Genomic DNA, 19,598 nt, shown 5'->3' with positions numbered 1-19,598 from the left:
AGGGGGAGAGAATTCCATGCAGAGAACATTTGTGAAGTTTCTGAGTCAGGAAAGAGCATGATGTGTCCTAGAAACTAGGAGAATATGGTTCCAGCTGGGGAGAGTGGAGGGACCCGAGAAAGGGGGACGGTGATCCCACAGGGAGTTTGAGATCACACTAACAATTCTGGATTTTACTCTAAATGGGGTTGACGTCATGAAAGGGTTGTAAGTAGGGGCGTGATGGGGTCAGAATGACCCTTGGAGCAGAACACATGGCTGCCGTGCGGAGAGTGAGCCAGGGGCGGTGGAGGGCTGGGGTTGCCATGGCTGAGCGGGGCCGGTCGGAGGGAAGAGGGTTGGACTGGTTCAAGAGCAGATTTAAAGCCAGAACCAGTGCGATCTACCTGAGGCTGACGGAACACGGGGACAAAGAGGAGAAAAATCAGAGGAAACCTGGGTGTCCAGCCTGGGCAGCGGGGTGGTGGGGGCCCCAGCAGCAGTATTGGGAGCACCTGAGGGGAAGCAGTGTTTGCGGGGGGAGTTGGCTGAGGGGGTGAAGGTAAATAAGATTGCAAGCCTAAATTTGGAATCACTTGGGCTCTCTTCTCATTGCACAGTGTTTCTAGTTTTATTCGCTCTTGCCAGTCAGTCCTTGAGGTAAGCCAGGCAGGTGATGTGAAGCTCATTTGGCCTAAATTTCACAGGCTTCAAATCCAGGTCCCCTCACCCCCTGGGAGCCTCAGCTCCCCACGAGCCCACGTTGGCGTCCCTTCAGAACACGGAAAGGGTAGGCAGCATGAGAGACCTGCACAGCGGCTTAACCGACAGCTGTGGGATGAAGCCTTCGGCCGGCGGTGTCAGGCCCGCCTTGGCCCAGCCAGCCTTGGGTGCCGCGGTGAATCCAGGAGCGCCTGCCAATCACCTCCCTGTCACCAACCCCCAGCCCATTACGGTCATGACTGCCGTCCATCCAGCCTTTGCTGTCGCCAGGCACTCTGCTAAGCACTATGCAAGCAGAACCTGGTCGACATCCTGGGGAGCTACATATTATTTCTTATCTCCGTTTTCAAAGGAAGGAACTGAGGTGCACAGAAGGGTGAGGTGACTTGTCGAAAGGAACATAGCTCATAAGAACTTGAATCCAGGTCCAGCTGATTCCAAAGCCCTTGATTTTCCTTGTAGGCAGTTCTATCCTTTTGTTTATGGACATGATCATTATTTGCCTGTCATCTTGTGTTAATGTTGTCCTGGATGCTGGCAGTATTTGGAAGGCAAGGGGTTGTAGCACACTGTCCTTTTTAGCCCAGACTTCTCACAATGTCCACTGCTCCAGGAAGTGAGGTGTGTGACCAACAGCAAGCAGCTGAGACAGGGAGTGCGGGTCCTCCGCGGAGGCAGGGTCCATGGTGTCGCCTCCCCTCAGGGGGCGGATGATCTTTGGGACTGCACTGATTGTGTGCTCTGTTCCGTCGCCTGCACATAGAGACCCCCCGCCCCGGTCCCAGCATTCTCTGTGCCCACTCAATGCATGTTTGTCTTTTACAGACGATACCACAGGGATACATTCGGTTTATACCGTATACCAAGGGCACGAGATCATGTTTCACGTCTCCACCATGTTGCCATATTCCAAAGAGAACAAACAGCAGGTATGTGTGAACACAGCATTCTGGGAACGTAGACCATCAGCCAGTGGCCTGTCTGTGCGGAAAGCGTTGTTATGGTTTCATAGAATTAGAAACCATAGGTGACAACAGATGAGCTGAACTTCAGGCACCGGTTTAGGGATGCCGTTTAGTCTCTGTATCTGAGCTTTCAATAAGCCTAAGGGAGAGCTACCCACGCTGGTGCCATGCACGTAGAGATCATTCTGTAATCTTATCTTTTGAGGGGGCTGTTAGCATATTAAGGCATAACAGAAGCCTCCAGGAGCCCTGAAATGTGCTCGGGTGAACCTGCTGTGTTCCATGTCCTGCCTGGCTCCCAGTAGGATCCTCTACTCACCCAGTGTCTGTAGATATGAAGAAAATCAAAACCGTGCATTTGCCTCTATTGCCAGGAAGACATTGCATCTGGGAAGAGGGAAAAGAAAAGCAGAAGGATAGAGTGACTCAGCACGGGAGGGCAGAGGACTGCGAGCTGTGACCCTCCTCTGTACCTGTCAGGGTCTCTGGGGTGTCCACAGTCAATAAGTCAGAGGCTGCCCTGGCTCATAAAATCTCGGTGGCTTTTTGACATCCAGAATACTAATGGAATAGTCTGAGCCACATCCCAAATCTAATGTAAAGAAACAAACTTTTACAAAGATTTTGTAGGTCCTGGCATTACAATGACCTCTGCCATCTCTCTCCTCCTCCATCCCTGTACCAGGCATAATGGGGTCGTGGGAGGAGCATAGATGTTGCCTCCCTGGAGCCTCATCTTCTAACACCCTGCAGTGCCCAGCGCCACTGACTCCCTCTGGTCTCCCAACAGCAGCATCCGGTGCTGGATGAGAACAGAGGCTCTGTGGTCAGCCAGCTCTGGACCCAGTCCTTGCTCCGCCGGGAGCGGGCTCTGGATCTTGAGCACGTTTTGTGCATGGCCATGCCTAGGGCTCAGTTCTTGGTCCTGTTCTCTCTCTTCACTCCTTCACCCGCTTCATGCTCTTATCCAGCCTCATAGCTGTAAATGCTCTTATATGCAATGACGCCCACAATTATATCCCCAGCCACACCTCCCTCTGGGACCCAGACTCAGTGGGCTAGATCTAGCATTTTAAGATAGTGTTCTCAGAACACAGCCACGCCACTCACTTACCTGTGGCCTATAGCTGCTTTTGAACTGTAACAGCGGATCTATGTGGTTGCAAAGAGATAATGTATCTGACAAAACTGAAAATATTTACTACCTGGCCCTTTACAGAAAGAAATTTCTGACACGCACCTAGTAGGTCATTTTGGAAGGTCAGCTGGGGCTGATCAGGTAGGGCCTTGTTTTCACCAGATCTGTGCTGCAAAACTAAGGCATTTCTAAAAATACACCTTGGGGAATTCTGATGTAAGGCCTCTCGTTTAGGAGCCGCTTGTTTGGGGACTGAGTGCCAGGCTAACGAGATGACAAATGAAGATGGACACGCTCAGAAAAGTGAAGTGGGAGAGAATGGAGGCAGGGAGCCTGGTTAGGAGGCTTGTGCAGAGGACAGAAAGGAGGAAGTCAGGCCTGATTTGGAAGGGAAGCGGGGGAGATGGGCAGCAGAGTCCGGAGACAGCTGGTAAGATGTGGGAGGCAAGCGGTCAAAGGCGACTGGAGCTTGGGCTCTGTGAGTGCCGTGGTAGGTCGTCCTGTGTTAGTTTTGAAACTCTGTGCCATGTTTGAGCAACTTCCCCAGTGACGTTATTTGTGCTCACATTCAGGTGGAAAGGAAGCGCCACATCGGGAACGACATCGTCACCATTGTGTTCCAGGAAGGGGAGGAACCCTCTCCTGCCTTTAAGCCTTCCATGATCCGCTCCCATTTTACACGTATCCTGGGCCTTGGCGAACGCTCTGCGCAGCCAGATGTTGGGCAGCCTCGCTGGCCTGGCACGACCCTCCACCAAGCACTGTCGCTGACTCGCGTGTTGTGATTGTGTGGTGTCGCTAGATCTTAGGCCCACCGTTTGGGATCTTCTCCCCAGCGTTGTTCCCACTTCTCTCTCCGTCCAGTGGAGTAATGGATGGAGTAATTCCCAGACAGTCCTGGACTTCTACAGTCTCTTCTCTTTCCTCAGTCAGTCTGTGAAATGAGGGAAACTTCCTACCATCCATCAATGAAAAATTAACTAGAAGAATTGTAGTTGAATCCTCTGAGAAACGTGCAAATGAAGATAAAAAGCCAAAATAGTGTTTCTTTGTTGACTCTAAGCCCTAGTAATAGCTGCTGCATTGTCAGCTCTTAACATTTGAGAAATGATAGAATTAATCATACGTTTATTTGACTCCCCTCTGCATCCTCTAATTTCTGTTCAGATCACTTTGCCAGCAAAGTCCTGCTGAAGTTCTGTGTGATGTCCAAGCTCAGCCAGACAGTCATGGGACATGAGCTGGCCAGCCCAGCAAACACCCAGTGTGGCCCTGTTGCTCTGGGCCACAGACCGTGACAGCGAGATGCAAGGTGCTACTTCTGCAGGTTGTACATAATTAGTAAAAGGCAACTAATAGGCACTTTCAGGAGACTCCAGTAAGAATGCTGGGAGACAGGACCCTTCAGACTCATTGCATCCGGAAGTAGGTTGCTCTGCACACTTGGACTTGTTCATTGTCATGTAACAAAATAGCATGGGAGTTTTATAAAGTTGAAAACGGCCCAATTTATTCCATGGAGGCCAGGAGGAAAATGGAGTGCACCTGCCCTTCACTAAGAATGGCTTCTGCCCTCAGCCCTGCTTACGGGGACAGTTGCTCTGTTGGCTGGTGCATAGGACTCGCATTCCCTGCCCGCAGTGGTCCACAGAGAGCGTCTTCCCAGCCAGTGCAGGACAGGGAGGGAGGCAGCCTGTCACGCGACGGAGGGGTGCTCGCTCTTTTTAGAATGTCCGTTATGGATGCATTTTAGCTTTGGGGCTTGGCACATTCATGTCTGGAGAGGGACAAGCAGGGATTCAGTGCAGGGTTTTTCTACCAAGTCTAGATAGGGAAGCACTTAGAGGGACTGTTGGCTTTTTAGCCCTAGTAAGCAAAGCTGAGCAGGGCGATGGCTGGGAGGGGGAACCAGAAGAAGAAGGGGAAGGAGGCTGGAGGTTCAGTGCTATTTTAGCGCCACATGCCCGACACAAGCCAGGTGGAGGCTACCCAGAGGCTGCCGCCAGCTGCAGAGTTTGTTTTGGTTTGTTTAGTCTATCAAAGCCAGAGGGAGAGAGAGGGAAGGTGTGCATGCAGTGGGAACATTTGAATTGCTTTTCTCTTCAAAATGTGTAAGATGAAATCTATGACTAACTCCTGCTGGGATCTTTGCATTTCCAGGCAACAGAATTGCTCTTTTCAATTTGTTGGCTTCTTCGTTGCTTAGTAGCTTTGTTTATATTGCTTCTCTGACAGATTTGGAAATTTAGCTCTTTCCCCAAAGGATGAACACACAGAGTGTGAACTTATGTCTTCCTGGGCTGTCTCTTTCAAAAAAGTCACCCTGAGGGTGACAAGTGCCTGACCACAAAGGGCAGGTCTAGGATGATTCTGCACCAGGGATTTTCAAAGCACAAGCCATTGACTGTGAGCATCGGGGTTATTGATTAATTTCCTTAACCATCGCCACAGATATTTTTGCCTTAGTGAGGTATGATCAACAAAATGACAATTATAGGTAAGTACTGACGTCATCATCAACTGTTTGTTCTAATTCTTTGTTTACTTGTTAATTTAGCAGTCATTTTATGAGACTCTTGATAGAGATATTTCTTGCTTGATTCGATGTGTCCTCACCTTAGAGAACTTTCTTCAAGGCCATCGTCTCAGGAAAAACTTATTCCACACAGTGTTGCTCTGTGCAGTAGACCCCAGGTCTGGTTAGTTTGGAATTTTATTGTAATCTACAATGCGCACACATTTGATATATTTGATCTTGACCAGAGTATCTCTTTTTCTAGGCTCCATCCTTCCTGTTTATCTGTCCTCAAAAACTACTCTGTTAAGGGTATCATGATGTTGTGAAAAGAACATGAACTTTGAGCCAAATAGAACCAAATAGAATCCCAGCTCCCCAACTCTGTCATTTATTAACTTTGAGGCTTTGAAAAAAGTGTTTGTTATCTTCACATCTCTGGTAATGATAGAATGATGATAACAATACTACCTTAGCATGTTGGTGAGAATCCATCAACATGTGTCTTAAAATACCAAGTACGATACCCAGGATGAGTGGGTGCTCAGTGGTGGAGTTGCTGTTATCCCTGGAATGCCTGGCCTTGCCCACGGCTGGGGGGTTGGACCACAAAGGATACAGGAAGACTTGGTCTCTGCCCTGAAGCACGTGGGAAGCTGCATGGCACCCGAGGCTCCTATGGAGTGAATATTCCCAACACATCACTTGAGCAACTGGACAAATTTAAGGTCCAAATGTTGGTGACATCTGAAGAAAACAAATAATCCTGAAATGTTCTCTACGTAGGCTGAAGATATTTTCAGAAGAGAGCGTGCCACTCTTTGGCCCACCTTTGCCCTCCCCACCGGTGTTTACAGACCACCAGGAATTCAGGGACTTTTTGCTAGTGAAATGTAAGTTCGGGTTTGAAATGTTTTTGCTACTTGTTCTACATCAGAATAGCTTTCTTCCGAGTCCCCCAGGATGCTATGTAAGAAAGAATTGTTGTTCAGGCATTGGTTCCACTCTGTGTTGCTAACTCCTCGTGTGAAACGTGTTTAGTTTCCTGGCGGTGTTGTGCAGGCTTTCCCCTGTGGCCTCGTCTGCACCCCACTCCCACTCACCTTCGGGAAAGGGGCCTGCAACCTGGGGCTCAGAGGTAAGCGGTCATTGTGCAGCAGCGCTAAGGACCCGCGTCATCAGTGGACTCCATCGGCTTAGATGGAGCCAGCCAGCAGGCGACCCTCAGAAGCGTGGGGTGGCAGGGCGTGGAGGGCGCAGCTGGAGATTCGCAGAGTAGACGCAGTGGGAGGAGACAGGCGGAAGATTAAGGAAAGGGCGCATTGACGTCACAGAGGATGGAGCCTGGAGGGACCAGGTGGGGCTGGAGGCCTGAGAGCAGCAATAGAAGAAGTCAGCGATCAGAAGTCTCTGAGTCCCAATGCAGCTTTAGGAGGAGGAGGTGGGCCAGGGGGAAACTCCAAGAGAACAGTAAGTGGCATTTCCACAGAAAAATTGATTTTTATCCCTTATTCAGCCCAAAACAAGTCATTTAAAATGGATATTTCTGGGATACTCAGGAGGAAATATCCTCAAACAAAAATATTCCCACTCACAAAATAAGAGGAAACACTAGACACGCATAGTTTAATTTCCTAAGGAATCCCTTTACATTTTTCTTTAAATTTTAATTCCTTTAAATAGTTAAATGCCTAAGGAAATGTAAGGAATTCCTAAGAGATGTCTGGCCAACCAAACACCCCAGCTTGTCTCCAATATGCAGATCCAGCCAGGAAATGCCTGTCCCCAACAAGTCACCTCCCAGTCTGCGTGCCTTCTTCCAGAACCTCTGTATGAGAAAAATAATCATTAACAGTGGACTGATTCAGTTTGCTATGCCTAGCAATGTGCTCATTCCTTATGTTTGATACCATTTAACAATTTACATTGACCCTTACAAGGAAATGCCATTACATCTGTTTTACAAGGTAGAGAAGCAAGGCCCTAAGACGCTAAAAAGTTTGCTTAAGAATGAGCAGGTAGCAGCCCAGCTGGGACCCAAACCTGAAATCAGCTTGGCCTCAGGCCACTGGCCTGTGTTGCACGTTTTTTGCTCTGCTCTGTGCCTGCACATGTGACCATGAGGTCCACTTTATTGACCCTTGGTGTCCAGTCCCCTCAACCACTAGCTTTTTGTTCCCCAGAAGAAACTTCCATTAGGCTGTGCTCTGCTTAGGCAATTGTTATTTTTTCTAACAGAATGTAGCAAATGTATATATTCAATCCCATCGAATGGCATCCTGGTGGTGTGGCCCCAGTGTTGCATGGGCGGGTGGGTGGAAGGACGAACGGATGCAATGGGCGGGTGGTAGGTGGGGGCAGGTAGGCAGGTGTTAGGTCTTCAGGTAATGAGGTATATATACCCTCTGCTCAGGAAGCTTGCAGTCCAGCGGGAAGGGTCAGATAGACATACCTGTTGCGCATGAGTTTGTATAAAGAAAGCTAGAGAGTTTCTAAACTTTCTTCCATGAAGGAACGACCAGTGGAAATACTCGTTTTAGGAAGGTGGGTGCTACTCACTATGGGGAGTTTCCTTGAGGACGTTCTTCAGTAGCATATTAATATTTATAACTCCCTTTATAACTTGATCTGTTTTAGTAATTAATGGTGAAAAAGCCACTCTGGAAACCCCAACATTTGCCCAGAAACGTCGGCGTACGCTGGATATGTTGATCCGATCCTTACACCAGGATTTGGTGCCAGATGTGCATAAGGTAACCCTCGTCCTTGGGCCCCTTTCCTCCTGTGGGGTCTGCGTGGAGGACACAGGTCCTCGCACAGAGTGCTGGGTAGAAGAGCATAGGTGTCGCCTTGATCCTTGCGGTCAAGACAGGACTGGGGCCACCCTGGCTGACGCTCTCACCTTGTTCCCAGCCAAGGAGGGACGGTGGCTCTCCACGCACAGGAAGATGGTTTCATAAAGTCAGGGCCTGTGGAAATCAAGGCGTAGCTGGGGCAGGCGTGCCGAGCAGCAGTCCCTGGAGTGTTGGAGGGTGCTTCCGGGAGGTGGCTGCGCTTGGTGGCATCACTCTGCACGGCCAGTGCCACAGAGCTGGTGGACAGGCAGAAGGGGGGTTGTGGAGGGAGACTGGCCCCTCTTTAAGGTGCTCTTCAGCCGCTGGTTCGCTTGACTTTGAAGGCCCCGCTCTCCGCCGTCGCATGGCACCGCCCGTCCACCTGGCGGCTCTTCCACCCCCGGCACCTGGCACAGACCCTGCACAAGGCGGGGATGGGGGGCTTCCTAAATGCTGAGTGAGCGAATGGGTACAGGATGCAGAAACAGGAGCATTTGGACAAATAGGTTTGTGCCTTCAGAGAAGCCAAAGAAGGAGACCATTTGTGGAACTCGTAACGTGTGTTTCTTTTTCAGAACATGCTTAACAGACGGTCTTTTAGTGATGTCTTGCCAGAGTCACCCAAGTCAGCGCGGAAGAAGGAGGAGGCCCGCCAGGCTGAGTTTGTCAGAATAGGACAGGTGGGTTGTAGTCTGAAACCTCTTGTGCAGGACGCGTAGGTGTGAGTCCCATCCGAACCTGCCGAGGATTTAGTTTGCACACTCGTGCAGGAGCGTGTGATCTCCCTCAGGCTGGCGTGGGGACTGTGGGTGGGATTTTTGATGAGCCCGCAGGCGCAGGTCTATGTGGTGTCAGTGAGAGGGATGCAACCAACGGGAAGCAAGAGGCCGCCGGGCCCAGCTGGGCCCCCTCTGGTCAGGGGAGCACGGCCCATTCATTGCCTGCCTACGGGAGCGTTCTGCAGAGTGGGCGGCCAGTTTGGGGGAAGGAGGCAGCGGAGTGGCCGTGTCCTCACGGAAGCCCTGAATTTCCACCCTAGTGCTTGGAAGCAGTCGCCACAACCAAGCAGCTGCCAGTCATCACTTCCCCTTTGCCTTGCTCCCACACGACATTAGGATCTCTTGGTTCTGAGAGATGGCCACGTTCTGCCTTGATCCCGTGTCACAGGAGGGAAGAGAAAGCGAGCTGCCAGCTGCAGGGAAGGATCTAACCCAAAAGTAGGGAGTGAGGCAGGGTGACCAAGAGGAGCTTAGAGGCAAAGGTCACTGTTTCCCAAAACAGATGCACTGTGTCCGGGGCCCCCAGCATCGGTCCTTGGTAAAGACACCTGACTCTACCTGCAGATGTTCCGATTCACCCAGTGTCAGGAGGGGCCTAACAGTTGTTTTCAAAACTCATGGTTTGGAAGTCACTGTATTGATATACCAATTGGTGGAAATGACAGAATGCATTTGGGGTCACTGGGTTGGGACAATGTCAGCCTGTGAGGCTGACAACTGCAGTCCCTATCTTCAGTGATAGGGCTGTGCGGGGGCCCGAAACTGTCGTCTGAAATTCCTCCTGTTTAATTTTTTTTTTAATTTCAAATCTTAATTGTTGATCCTGCTGTCTTTTCCTGCCTGATAACACACTTTAAAAGAGATCTCTCTTCTGTAAGGCGCTAAAACTGAAATCCATTGTGAGAGTGGATGCTCCGTCCAGCTTGGTGGCTTCAGGGATCTGCAGAAAAGAGGTGAGTTGATGATACTTTCAAGTTCAACTGTGAATGTCCTTTGTCTTCAGTGAAGTTACTCAGATTCTTAGGAAGAGGTTTGTGGGGCAGGAGGAAGAAGAGCCCGTCTGTTGTCAGACAGCCCTCAAAGGAAGCCCAGGGAAAGCTGGGTAGCATTGAGCATGAGCCTCCCTACGCCCACCATTCACACGTGTCTCTCCACGCTCACGGGGAGCAGAGCTGCGGACTGGGCCTGAACAGGAAGGCTGGGCCCCACAGTGCTCCCCAGGCCTTGGGTGCAGACAGCTCGCCGGGCCATCTTGACCAGGTTCATGCTGACTCAGCGGCCCTGGGGCGGGAGGGGGTCAGGATTCTGCATTTCTCACAAGTGTCATGTGGTGCCCTGGTCACAGGCACCCTCTAAACAGCGAGGTTCTGGGGCTGTTCTTCCAAGCTTTCATGTGCAAGCGAGTCACCCTGGGAGCTTCCACCCAGGAGGTCGGGGTGGACCTGAGCATTTGTGGTTGTAACACATCCCCAGATGACGCCGATGCTGTCGGTCAGAGGAGCGCAGTGAGCAACCACTGCTTACTGGACAGTTTACTCAGTCAACTGGCAAATTCTTGTTTCCACCTGGAGAAAGGGCTAAGTGGTAATCAAGAAGAGAAGAGGGGAAGAAACCAAATTGCATTATGAACTTACTATTTGCATGATTTTGTACTGTAAAGCAATACCTGTACTTTATTATGTCTGTGTTCGGAATATGTAAGTTAGTTAAATGGAACAAATTTTTAGCACATCACTAGAGAAGTGTCCATGGTAAAAGTGAAAGAATTATGAATATATTGACCTTAGTGAGGAAGGTATAGATGGCCTGTACCTGGCACTACAGACCCTACACACTGTTTTCAGGAAAATGATGAGCTCAAAATACAATGGATGCAAAAAACCCACAGCCCACCTTACACAAGACTGACAGCAAAGCATCTTTCCCAGAGTTGCAGGAATTCCCACTGTCTGCTGGTTCATGTCAGTAGCAGAATTTGCAGGCTTGCCAAGCACTTTATAAATAACAAATTCCAGTAAGATTTAGTAACTTTCTTTATAAGAAGTTCCAAGGCATAAATAAAAATGAAAGTCCGTGGACTGGTAACTTGTTCACCAGTGAACGACAAAGAAAGAGCTTCCATCTTGTGGATCAGTTCCTAGCGTAGCATGGGCCCCGGGCCATCACTGGGGAAATGCTGCTCTAGATAGAGGGCCCTGTGGACTCTCATACAGTTGGCTCTGAACAGGCCAGAGTCCCACATGCTGTTCCCAAGAGTGTTCTGTTTCCAAAGAATGGGCTTTGTCAGCCTCCGAGGCACCCAGCATTGTTGATCCAGTGTTGTTGTTCTTAGAGGGAGTGAGGTAACAATCCCGTGCTTAGGCAGGGAGGCCTGGAGACCACATTCCTGCCCTGCAGAATCCGAACAAGCCCCTCACAATGCAGAAGGGAGTTCAGTGAAATAGCAGATGCCGCCCATCCTCAGACCAGAGCCTCTGTAGCTCTGACACTTCATACAGGACATCCTCCTGTACGGGGGCACGTTCTGGAGTCCCCGGCCCCTTTGAGAATTCATGAAAGCAACACACACACACACACACACACACACCCCCCCCCCCCATGTACACTTGGCGCATGCACAACATTGTGAATACAATTTCTGGGTTCACAGACCCCAAGGCCTCCCTGGATCCTCTAGATCATCTGGGCCAAGAACCCTGTTCTGCATAAGTGTCCTGAACTTGTGCCCTCAGCTCAGAGAAGACTGTTACTGAGAGCTGGTTTCCCGTCTCACTGTTATAATGCTCCGAAGTCTATGTCTGTCTCCTAATTGGCCTTTATATCAACTTAGCTTTTTCATGTTCTCCTTCTATATAAGTCACAAACTCAGAATTTCCAGAAGTCTTCTTCTGGAAATGCCATTTCAATTAATGACCTGCCCTTATGTAGCCCTTTATTGGGTTATGTCTTCACATTCTTCATGTGATATTTTCAGAACAGTCCAGGCCTCATTTTAACAATTAGAATATTCATTTTGAGGCACGTGGGTTTCTTAAAGGGAGAGCAGACTTTTCTAAGACAGTGATAAAACAGAACTTGCCCTCATCCCAAATGGCACCCTTGAAGGTGACCTTAGAGCCATCGCTTCTACTTTGAGCACCTGAGCGTGTGTTCACTGGGTGTGCACAAACACGACATGGGCATACAAGCTCTCAGACAGCCCTGGTGGGACATCTGAGTGAGGGTGAAAGTGAAGAGGTAAGACTTCATCTTGTCCCTGAGAATCTCCAGAAACTTCTTTATCCTCTGAGGCCAAGCTCCATGCTTTGGAGGGAGGTTAACAGTTCTGTTGAAAATGTCCACAATTCCGGTGGGACTAAGAGCCCACTAAGCAAGGCCTGCCAGCCCCAGGCATCATGCACAGCTCTGAGGCAGTGGGCAAGGGAGCCAACTCTCTGTGCCAGAAACAAAATGGGAACTAAGGACAAGATTCATGAGGTGTGAATCCATCATGCAGGGGAACATAAATAGGCTACATCGTCAACTCTTGCCATATTCCTACAAACATGTTATTTTTTTCTTTTGGGTCATGTAGCCTTGAATGGGTCGATAAGCATTTTCCTGTTAAGACAGTATCGACTTCTTGTATTGTGTATGTTTTAATAATTTTGCTGAATCAGCAACACAGGAATCTCACATTTTTAAGAGAGTTATGTAGGACTTCCTTCTACAGTGAACTAAAGTGAATTCTCCAAAAAAGATAGGCATCAATTGGTCCAACTTCCAGGTATTAAAGAAAAACATTTGCTAAAAAAAAAACAAAAAAACAAAAAAAACGAAAAAACAAAAAAACCCTCACCAATCCTTCGATTGCCCTAAAGAACATTTTCGATGCAGGGACAGGTGATGGTGTGAGAAACATGTGACGTCTCCCTTTCCCTATTGCATGCATATCTGAGAGGAGGCTCCTTGAGAAAGGAAGCCGAGCCCAGAGCCCACCTAGCCGCCGGGCGGGGGTCTGTGTTGCTGTTTCAGGCGGTGTACTGTTCAGTCCGTGGATGGGCCGTGCTGTCTTCTTTCTGGTGCACTTACGTTCCGATGCTTGTGTCGCCTCGCAGCCTTGGGAGCCCCAGTGTTTCTACAGTAATTTCCCCCACGAAGCCGTGTGTGCAGACCCCTGGGGCCAGGCCTTGCTGGTCTCCACTGATGCTGGCGTCTTGCTAGTGGATGGTTAGTGAGTAGCTGCTCCTTCAAATGTCTTTATTTGTGTGACTTGTAGTACTTCCAAGACGGGTGACCGCTGGTCAACTCCCTTTTGATAAATGTGTCCTCAGCAAGGAGGGTAGCAAAGTTTCATTTCCTTACAAGATTAACCCCTTGTTTTCAGGACAAGTAGAGGGAATAGTTTCTGAACCAGCCAGCCAGAGGGTGAGTCGTGCATGATAGGTTCATCCCCTCCCTGCATCCCTAAGTGCTCTGTGGCTATCCAGTGACCGCAGAAAGAATCTCCTTTCAGCCGGTATCTATCACAATTCCAGCCTTACCCTGAATCAACAAGGACACTTGGTTGTTTAGGGCCATTCTCTCAGGGACATGCTCCCTCACTCTCTTCCTTTTTTAAAGTTTCTAATTCAAAAAGTACTTGGTGTCTAAAACAATAAGAAGCTTAGATAATCCATTTTTGATGAATATAGAAACAAAAAGATTTTGACAAGAAGACAGATTTCAGCTCAATATAAAATGAAACTTTCTGCCATCCAGGTGGACCAGCCTGCCTGGGGTCCTCAGCGCCCTGTCATGGCAGATCAGCCGCCAATCACACATGTCCCTGGCAAGGATGCTGCAGAGGGAGTTCAGCTTCAGGAGGGGTTTCCCTTACACTCTAGGGCCACATGGCCCTTCCTGCGGGAGGCCCCTATGGATGGTTCCAGGCTCCAAATGAATGTTCAAGGGGCTAAACACTGATAACAAGTATCTCCGAGGGGCTCCAGACAGAGCCAAGGGCAGGGAGACAGCGTCTGCCAAGGGCATACCCTCCACTGTACAGAAGCAAGCTGCCCAGGCCCTGGTTACCATAGTGACATTCCCTGAGAATCCTGAAAGCCACCAAGGCAAAAGTGACATAATGGCCTAAAACTGCAGCAGCTTCCTGCCCCGGGCCATGACCTTCCCTCCCCGCCAGACCCTGACTGGCCTGGGCCACAACCTTCCCTCCCCCCTAGACCCTCACTGGCGTCTGGAAAGGCTAGGCAGGCGGGCCAGGCTTCACAGAGGACTAACCTCTGACCTCTTCTGTTATTTTTGATAGATGTTTTAATTGCATGTCCATGACATGATCTGTTAAATTTATATATGTAATTATACATATAACTAATTTACTAAAGCAGATAATTCAAACTTCATAATTTCAGAATTTGAATATTTAACTTTAGAAATCACAGAACAGAAAATCTTTGTGATCTGTAAGGAAACGTAACCTCTCTGAGCCTCAGCCTTCTTTAAAGTGGAGGTAATTCTTTTAAGTGGCTGAAAAGTAGTGTATGATCAGAAAGAGTGATGAAACGAACAAAATGGGGGCGATGAGCCTAACTACAGTGAGGAAACGGCAGGGACCAAATTGTTATAGGTTTTACATTAGCGTAAAGCAGTGTCTGCACGTAGTACTAACTTACTAAACAGCAGCTATTGTCTCTTCTGTACCCTTGTGAACTTGCTAAATGGTAACGAAGTCCATAGATTTTACCAAAAGTGCAACCAAAAAAAACAAAATACATTTTGAAAACACACACACACACACACACACACCTTAGAAGTTTAGTCTGGTCCTGTAGTTCTATAGATGGAGAAACTGAGGCCTAAAGAAATGACGTGACTTGCCCAAGGCCATGCAGCCGGCCGGTGGCACAAGGATTAGAACCCGGAGGTGGTTCCTAGTCCAGCGTCTTTGCACCAAACCAGTTACATTTTACTAAAATTAAACTCTACCAATGTTATTGTCTTGACCTTAACACGGATTTCCAAAACTATAGTCCTGGGTAAGTAATGATGAAAATTTTTATGATTAAAAGAATGTTGAATCCTACCTGTCTGCCTGTGTGGGAAAGAATGTATGCTTCATGGTGATTATTTGTAAGGTTTGCCCAAAAACAGGAAAAAAAAAAAGTTCTGAGTTGCTTCTGTTTTTTGAAATGTAAAATCCAAACCAAGATTACCAAGTCCCTTTTTGAAACTTTCATCTTTATGGATGCACAAGTTAGTGGAGGTGTCAGATGTAAGGATTTTTGTGACTTGCCAGGAAATTCTTTGCTTTGAGAGTCATCTCACGCAGGGGCCCTGGGTGCCCCCACCACCAGCTGGACGGATGGCTCCAGTCATTGCTTTCGTTTTCCTGGTGATGCAGTGAGTGATGCTTCCCTGATGGCTTTTGCTAAAAAGAGAATAAGGCTTTCCTGGTATTCCTACTTGTGCTGTTAAGCCATAATTCTCATTATTTCTTTGTTTACCTTTTTCTTGTCTCTATTTAATCACATTACGAATTGTTTCCATGAGTGAATCTCTCCTCCCGCTTCAGGCAGTTTCACTCCATCCCATTAGCCTCTGCCTAATGTCATCAGGCTTAGCCCCTGGAGAAGGCTCCTTGCAAGGCCGTCATTAGGAGTCAAGACCCTCTGTGTTCTACATGGAGCCAGGCCTTTGAAGGGAGACTCAATACTGATTAAATAAGCCACCGCCATTTGTTTTGGTTGTGGAGTAATAGAAAACCCAGCTCTAAAAGATTATTTTTTCATAAAGAGATTATTAAAAAAATTATGAAACAAAATCTACACGTTACTTGCTCAGACCCCTTGCCTCCTCTCCCTTCCTGTGCTGTATGTATATCAACCTGTTCAGCCACCTGGGAAAGGTTTGCTGGAGAATAAAGGCCGATTTACTCTGTACATAGTTGGGCAGCTACACAGTATTGCCCTGCTTTTTTAAAAATAATATTTCATTTTTCAATTACAGTTGGCATACAATATTATATTAGTTTCAGGTGTACAACCCAGTGATTAGACATTATATAACTTAATAAGTCATCACCCTGATAAATCTGGTACCTAACTGACGCCATACATAGTTATTACACTATTATTGACTCTAGTTGTGCCCTGTTTTAAGTGTAGAATGAAGTGCTTCTGTCCTTACCACTTCTCTACAGTGCCGTGCCTCTCAGGTCACACCATCCCGCCATGGGGACGCGGCAGCTTTTAGGCTACAGGACAGGCTAAAAACACGGATTTTGTCTTTGCACACACTGGGGTTCCACGTGCCCAAGACGTGACCTTGGACAAGTTAATAGCATCTCTGAGCCTCAGGTTCTTCATCTGCTCAAGGGAGTATTGGAGGTTCCCGCCTAACAGGGTCACTGGGACACTGAAGGGAAATGACATGTGAAACACTTAGCTTCGGGGTCTGGCATGAAAGCCCTCCAGGTCTCGTAGCTGCCATTCGCAAAATGAAATAACCCTTTCATCAAACCTGATGCTGCGTACTGAGGGGACGGTGCCATGTTTTGAAAAATCAAGTCTGCCCCAGCAGAAGCCCAGGGAGCTTGAGCATCGGTTCCTCCTGGGGCAGAAGAGGAAGGAAGGCTGTTTGACGGGCTCCCGTAGCCCTTGCGTTTGCCCCATCATTCTGGGAACAAGAGACAAGCTTCTTCCAGGTAAAAGCTTAGCAGGCTTGCGCTCTGACCAATCAGAGCTCTCGCCAGCCTGCAGGAGCGTGGTTATCAATCCTGAGAACAACTTTCTCTGCTCCCTTCTGGCACCATCCAGGGAGGATGAACCCCCAATCAGATTTCTGGGAGAGGCAAGATTTCTGCTGAGGGCCCCTTGCACCTAAATTATAACCAGACAAACAAACCCAAACCCACAGCAGAGCACTTGAAGATCTAAGTGTCTGACAAAGCACAGATAAAGAACAGGCTGGCTGGCACTGCCTACGATGTCCCCATCGTCCCCGGGCATCATCGGCTCGCCCTGACTCCGTGTCAGGCTCCGACAGACCCTTTGCTTAGAGAACAGCCTTGTCATTCTGTTAGCCCTCGAAGTCCCCCCATCCCCTGGAACAAAGTAGCTACTAGCAATATAAAACCCCAGTGAGTGAGCTCCAAAAGCAAATCCTGCATGTAACCACAGTGCCTCCAATCATCCACTTACCCGGCATCTTCCCGAGCGCTTCCCCTGAAATTAGTTTTTCCTGTTATTTGGGTAATGTAATTGTTTGTTGCTCTCTTATTTTTGTCTACAAAGGAGGTTTTATATTCTCATATGGAGAAATACTGAAAATGTATAGGTAACTACTCTTGACACAGACATAGGGCATGTTGGAATAGGCTATCTTTGTATTTATTTTTAAATGCAGAAGGAAATTTTAATTTTGCTTTCTTGAGAAATACACAAAGATATGGTGCAATTTCAAAAATTACATATAAATCAGAAACTACTTAAGAGAAATGGCTGAGGTTTTTAAAAAACAAACAGACAAACAAAAAACAAAAACAGGTGTTCAATCCTTTGTAGAAACCCAGGTGAAAATGGGGATTGATGGGTGCTCTTTTTGTCTGATGAACATTGATGAAATGAATATAGTTTACGGGCCCTGCCGCTGCACTCTCTCTGGCAAGTTTTGAATACCTCTGGGAAGGAGGAGACTAGTGCATGCACTTACTGTGCAGCCTTTAGGAAAGCCCTAGAAGCTGATCTCCTTCCTTGCCCAGAGAGAACTGGGCTCCAGAATGACCCACAGGCACGTTTTCTGGGTTCTGGAAAGCGTGGCAGGGGTTGCAGTGTTGGCTGACCAGGTTTCCTTTGCAGACAACCTCCCGTCAGTGCCAGTGTTTGACAGAACCCTGCCGGTCAAGCAAATGCACGTGCTCGAGGCCCTGGACCTCCTGATTCTCAGAGCGGACAAAGGTGCTGCTCCCTTCCCAGCACCGCTCCCCTCCGGGTGCTGCTCCCCTCCCAGTGCCCCTCCCCTCTAGGTGCTGCTCCCCTCCAGGTGCTGCTCCCCTCCAGGCACTGCTCCTCTCTGGGTACCGCTCCCCTCCCAAGGCCCCTCCCCTCTGGGCGCTGTTCCCCTCCAGGTGCTGCTCTCCTCCCAGCGCCACTCCTCTCCCGGGTGTGGTCTCTTGAAGGAAAGGGAGCATGTTGTTCTCAGCAACCGGCTCCAAGGATCATGGGGTCAGGCTGCATAGGTCATGCCAAATGTCTCTGCTCCTGGCATCAAGTGCTTAGGGTTCCTGGGTAGCCCACGGGTTCTCTGAGGAGGGTGAGGAGGGGACAGTGAAGAGAGAAGGTAGGGGTGGGGCATCTTTAAATGCATTGTTAGGTAAAGGCCATGGGGAGTTTCTCCTGAATTCCTGGTCCTAACTCCTCTAGCGCTAGCTTTCCCACACAGTTGGCCCTTCAGCTCTTCAGGGTCATGTTGGTTCTCCACTCATCGCCTCCTCTGTCCGCTTCACCTCCCCAGGAAAAGACGCCCGTCTCTTCGTCTTCAGGCTGAGCGCTGTGCAGAAGGGCATCGAGGGCAAGCAGGCTGCGAGGAGCAGGTGCGACTGCAGGGAGAACAAGCTGGAGAAAACCAAAGGTGACGCGCGGCCTCAGGTTTTGCTGGTTTCAGTCAGACTGCCCAGATCGTAGTGAAAATGAAAAGGAATAGGAATTTGATTTTATTGGTTTGTTTTTTTATGTGGAAACATCACAAAGATAGCATCACTGGTTCCCTTAGAGAAGCTCAAGTGACAGAGAACCTGTCAGGACCGAAGGAGCCACTCGGCCATGTGACAGGCGTGGGGGTCCGGCCCTGTCAGCAGGCCTGTGAGCGGACTTACAGGTTTTTAGGCTTTAGCCTCTGGAGTTCTGTTCACCCCTCACTTTGATTCCTACCATGTTGTGAGTATGAAGCTAAGACCACAAACTCTCCAATAAAGGGAATGTAACTTCTTTTCCTGTAACTCAACCCAATTTTTATTCCAAGTCTCCACTTTGCCAGGTGGCAGCAACATTCCGAGTCGTCTTACTGGGTTATGCTTAATTTCCAGGGCTCTCAGGTTTGCCAGGCTGTCAGGGCCTAGGGTGGCCCGCCTCTTGTCCTGTGATCAGCGTCATTTATTTCCCTTCCCAGGCTGCCACTTGTATGCCATTAACACTCACCACAGCAGGGAGCTGAGGATCGTTGTCGCCATTCGGAATAAACTGCTTCTGATCACGAGGAAACCCAACAAGCTAAGCGGGGTGACTGACCCCTCGCTGTTATCTCCCCCGTCAGAGTCGCCTGTCGAAGAATTCCAATACATCAGGGTAGGTTTTCCCTTCACACCGTTCCTCTCCTGGCCAAGGTGTCGCCGGGCCGGATCTCTCCTTCCACCCCGCGTCCGTCAGCCGCTGGGCTGGTCGCACAGAAGTGGCCCCCCAGGGGACCCTCACCTGCCGCCCTTGTTCCCCCAGGGGACTAAGGCCGACAGGGCTTTTCCCTTCTCCATCCATCTCCCTCATGCCAACGGCCGCCCACGAGCGCTGTTCTGGGCACTGGGGACCCAGCAGTGAACAAAGCAAGGCCTTTCCTCTCATGGAGGCTGCTTTCTAGCTGCAGGATAACAGAAATAAGCAGACAAGGCTGTGATTCCTGGGGATAACAGTAAAGTGG

General features: G+C 49.0%; 1 protein-coding gene across 4 annotated transcripts in view; it reads left to right on the top strand.

Annotated features, from left to right (window-relative positions):
• GARNL3 (GTPase activating Rap/RanGAP domain like 3) overlaps positions 1–19,598 on the top strand; it is a 119,807-nt gene that overhangs the window by 82,357 nt on the left and 17,852 nt on the right. For all 4 annotated transcript variants that reach the window (XM_054584356.1, XM_054584355.1, XM_054584357.1 and 1 more), the window contains exons 12-22: positions 1,528–1,631; positions 3,378–3,486; positions 5,257–5,302; positions 6,107–6,213; positions 7,958–8,073; positions 8,730–8,834; positions 9,812–9,886; positions 13,031–13,142; positions 17,768–17,866; positions 18,423–18,539; positions 19,077–19,252. In XM_054584356.1, the coding sequence (XP_054440331.1) occupies positions 1,528–1,631; positions 3,378–3,486; positions 5,257–5,302; positions 6,107–6,213; positions 7,958–8,073; positions 8,730–8,834; positions 9,812–9,886; positions 13,031–13,142; positions 17,768–17,866; positions 18,423–18,539; positions 19,077–19,252 (1,166 nt within the window). The remainder of the gene's footprint in view (positions 1–1,527; positions 1,632–3,377; positions 3,487–5,256; positions 5,303–6,106; positions 6,214–7,957; positions 8,074–8,729; positions 8,835–9,811; positions 9,887–13,030; positions 13,143–17,767; positions 17,867–18,422; positions 18,540–19,076; positions 19,253–19,598) is intronic.

The sequence above is a fragment of the Pteronotus mesoamericanus genome, unplaced genomic scaffold (genome assembly GCF_021234165.1).
Source record: "Pteronotus mesoamericanus isolate MK-2021 breed Mesoamerican mustached bat unplaced genomic scaffold, CSHL_Meso_final contig_78, whole genome shotgun sequence".
Lineage (NCBI taxonomy): Eukaryota > Metazoa > Chordata > Mammalia > Chiroptera > Mormoopidae > Pteronotus > Pteronotus mesoamericanus.
Note: the sequence above shows the minus strand (reverse complement) of the source record. Positions and strands in the feature narration are given on the sequence as shown.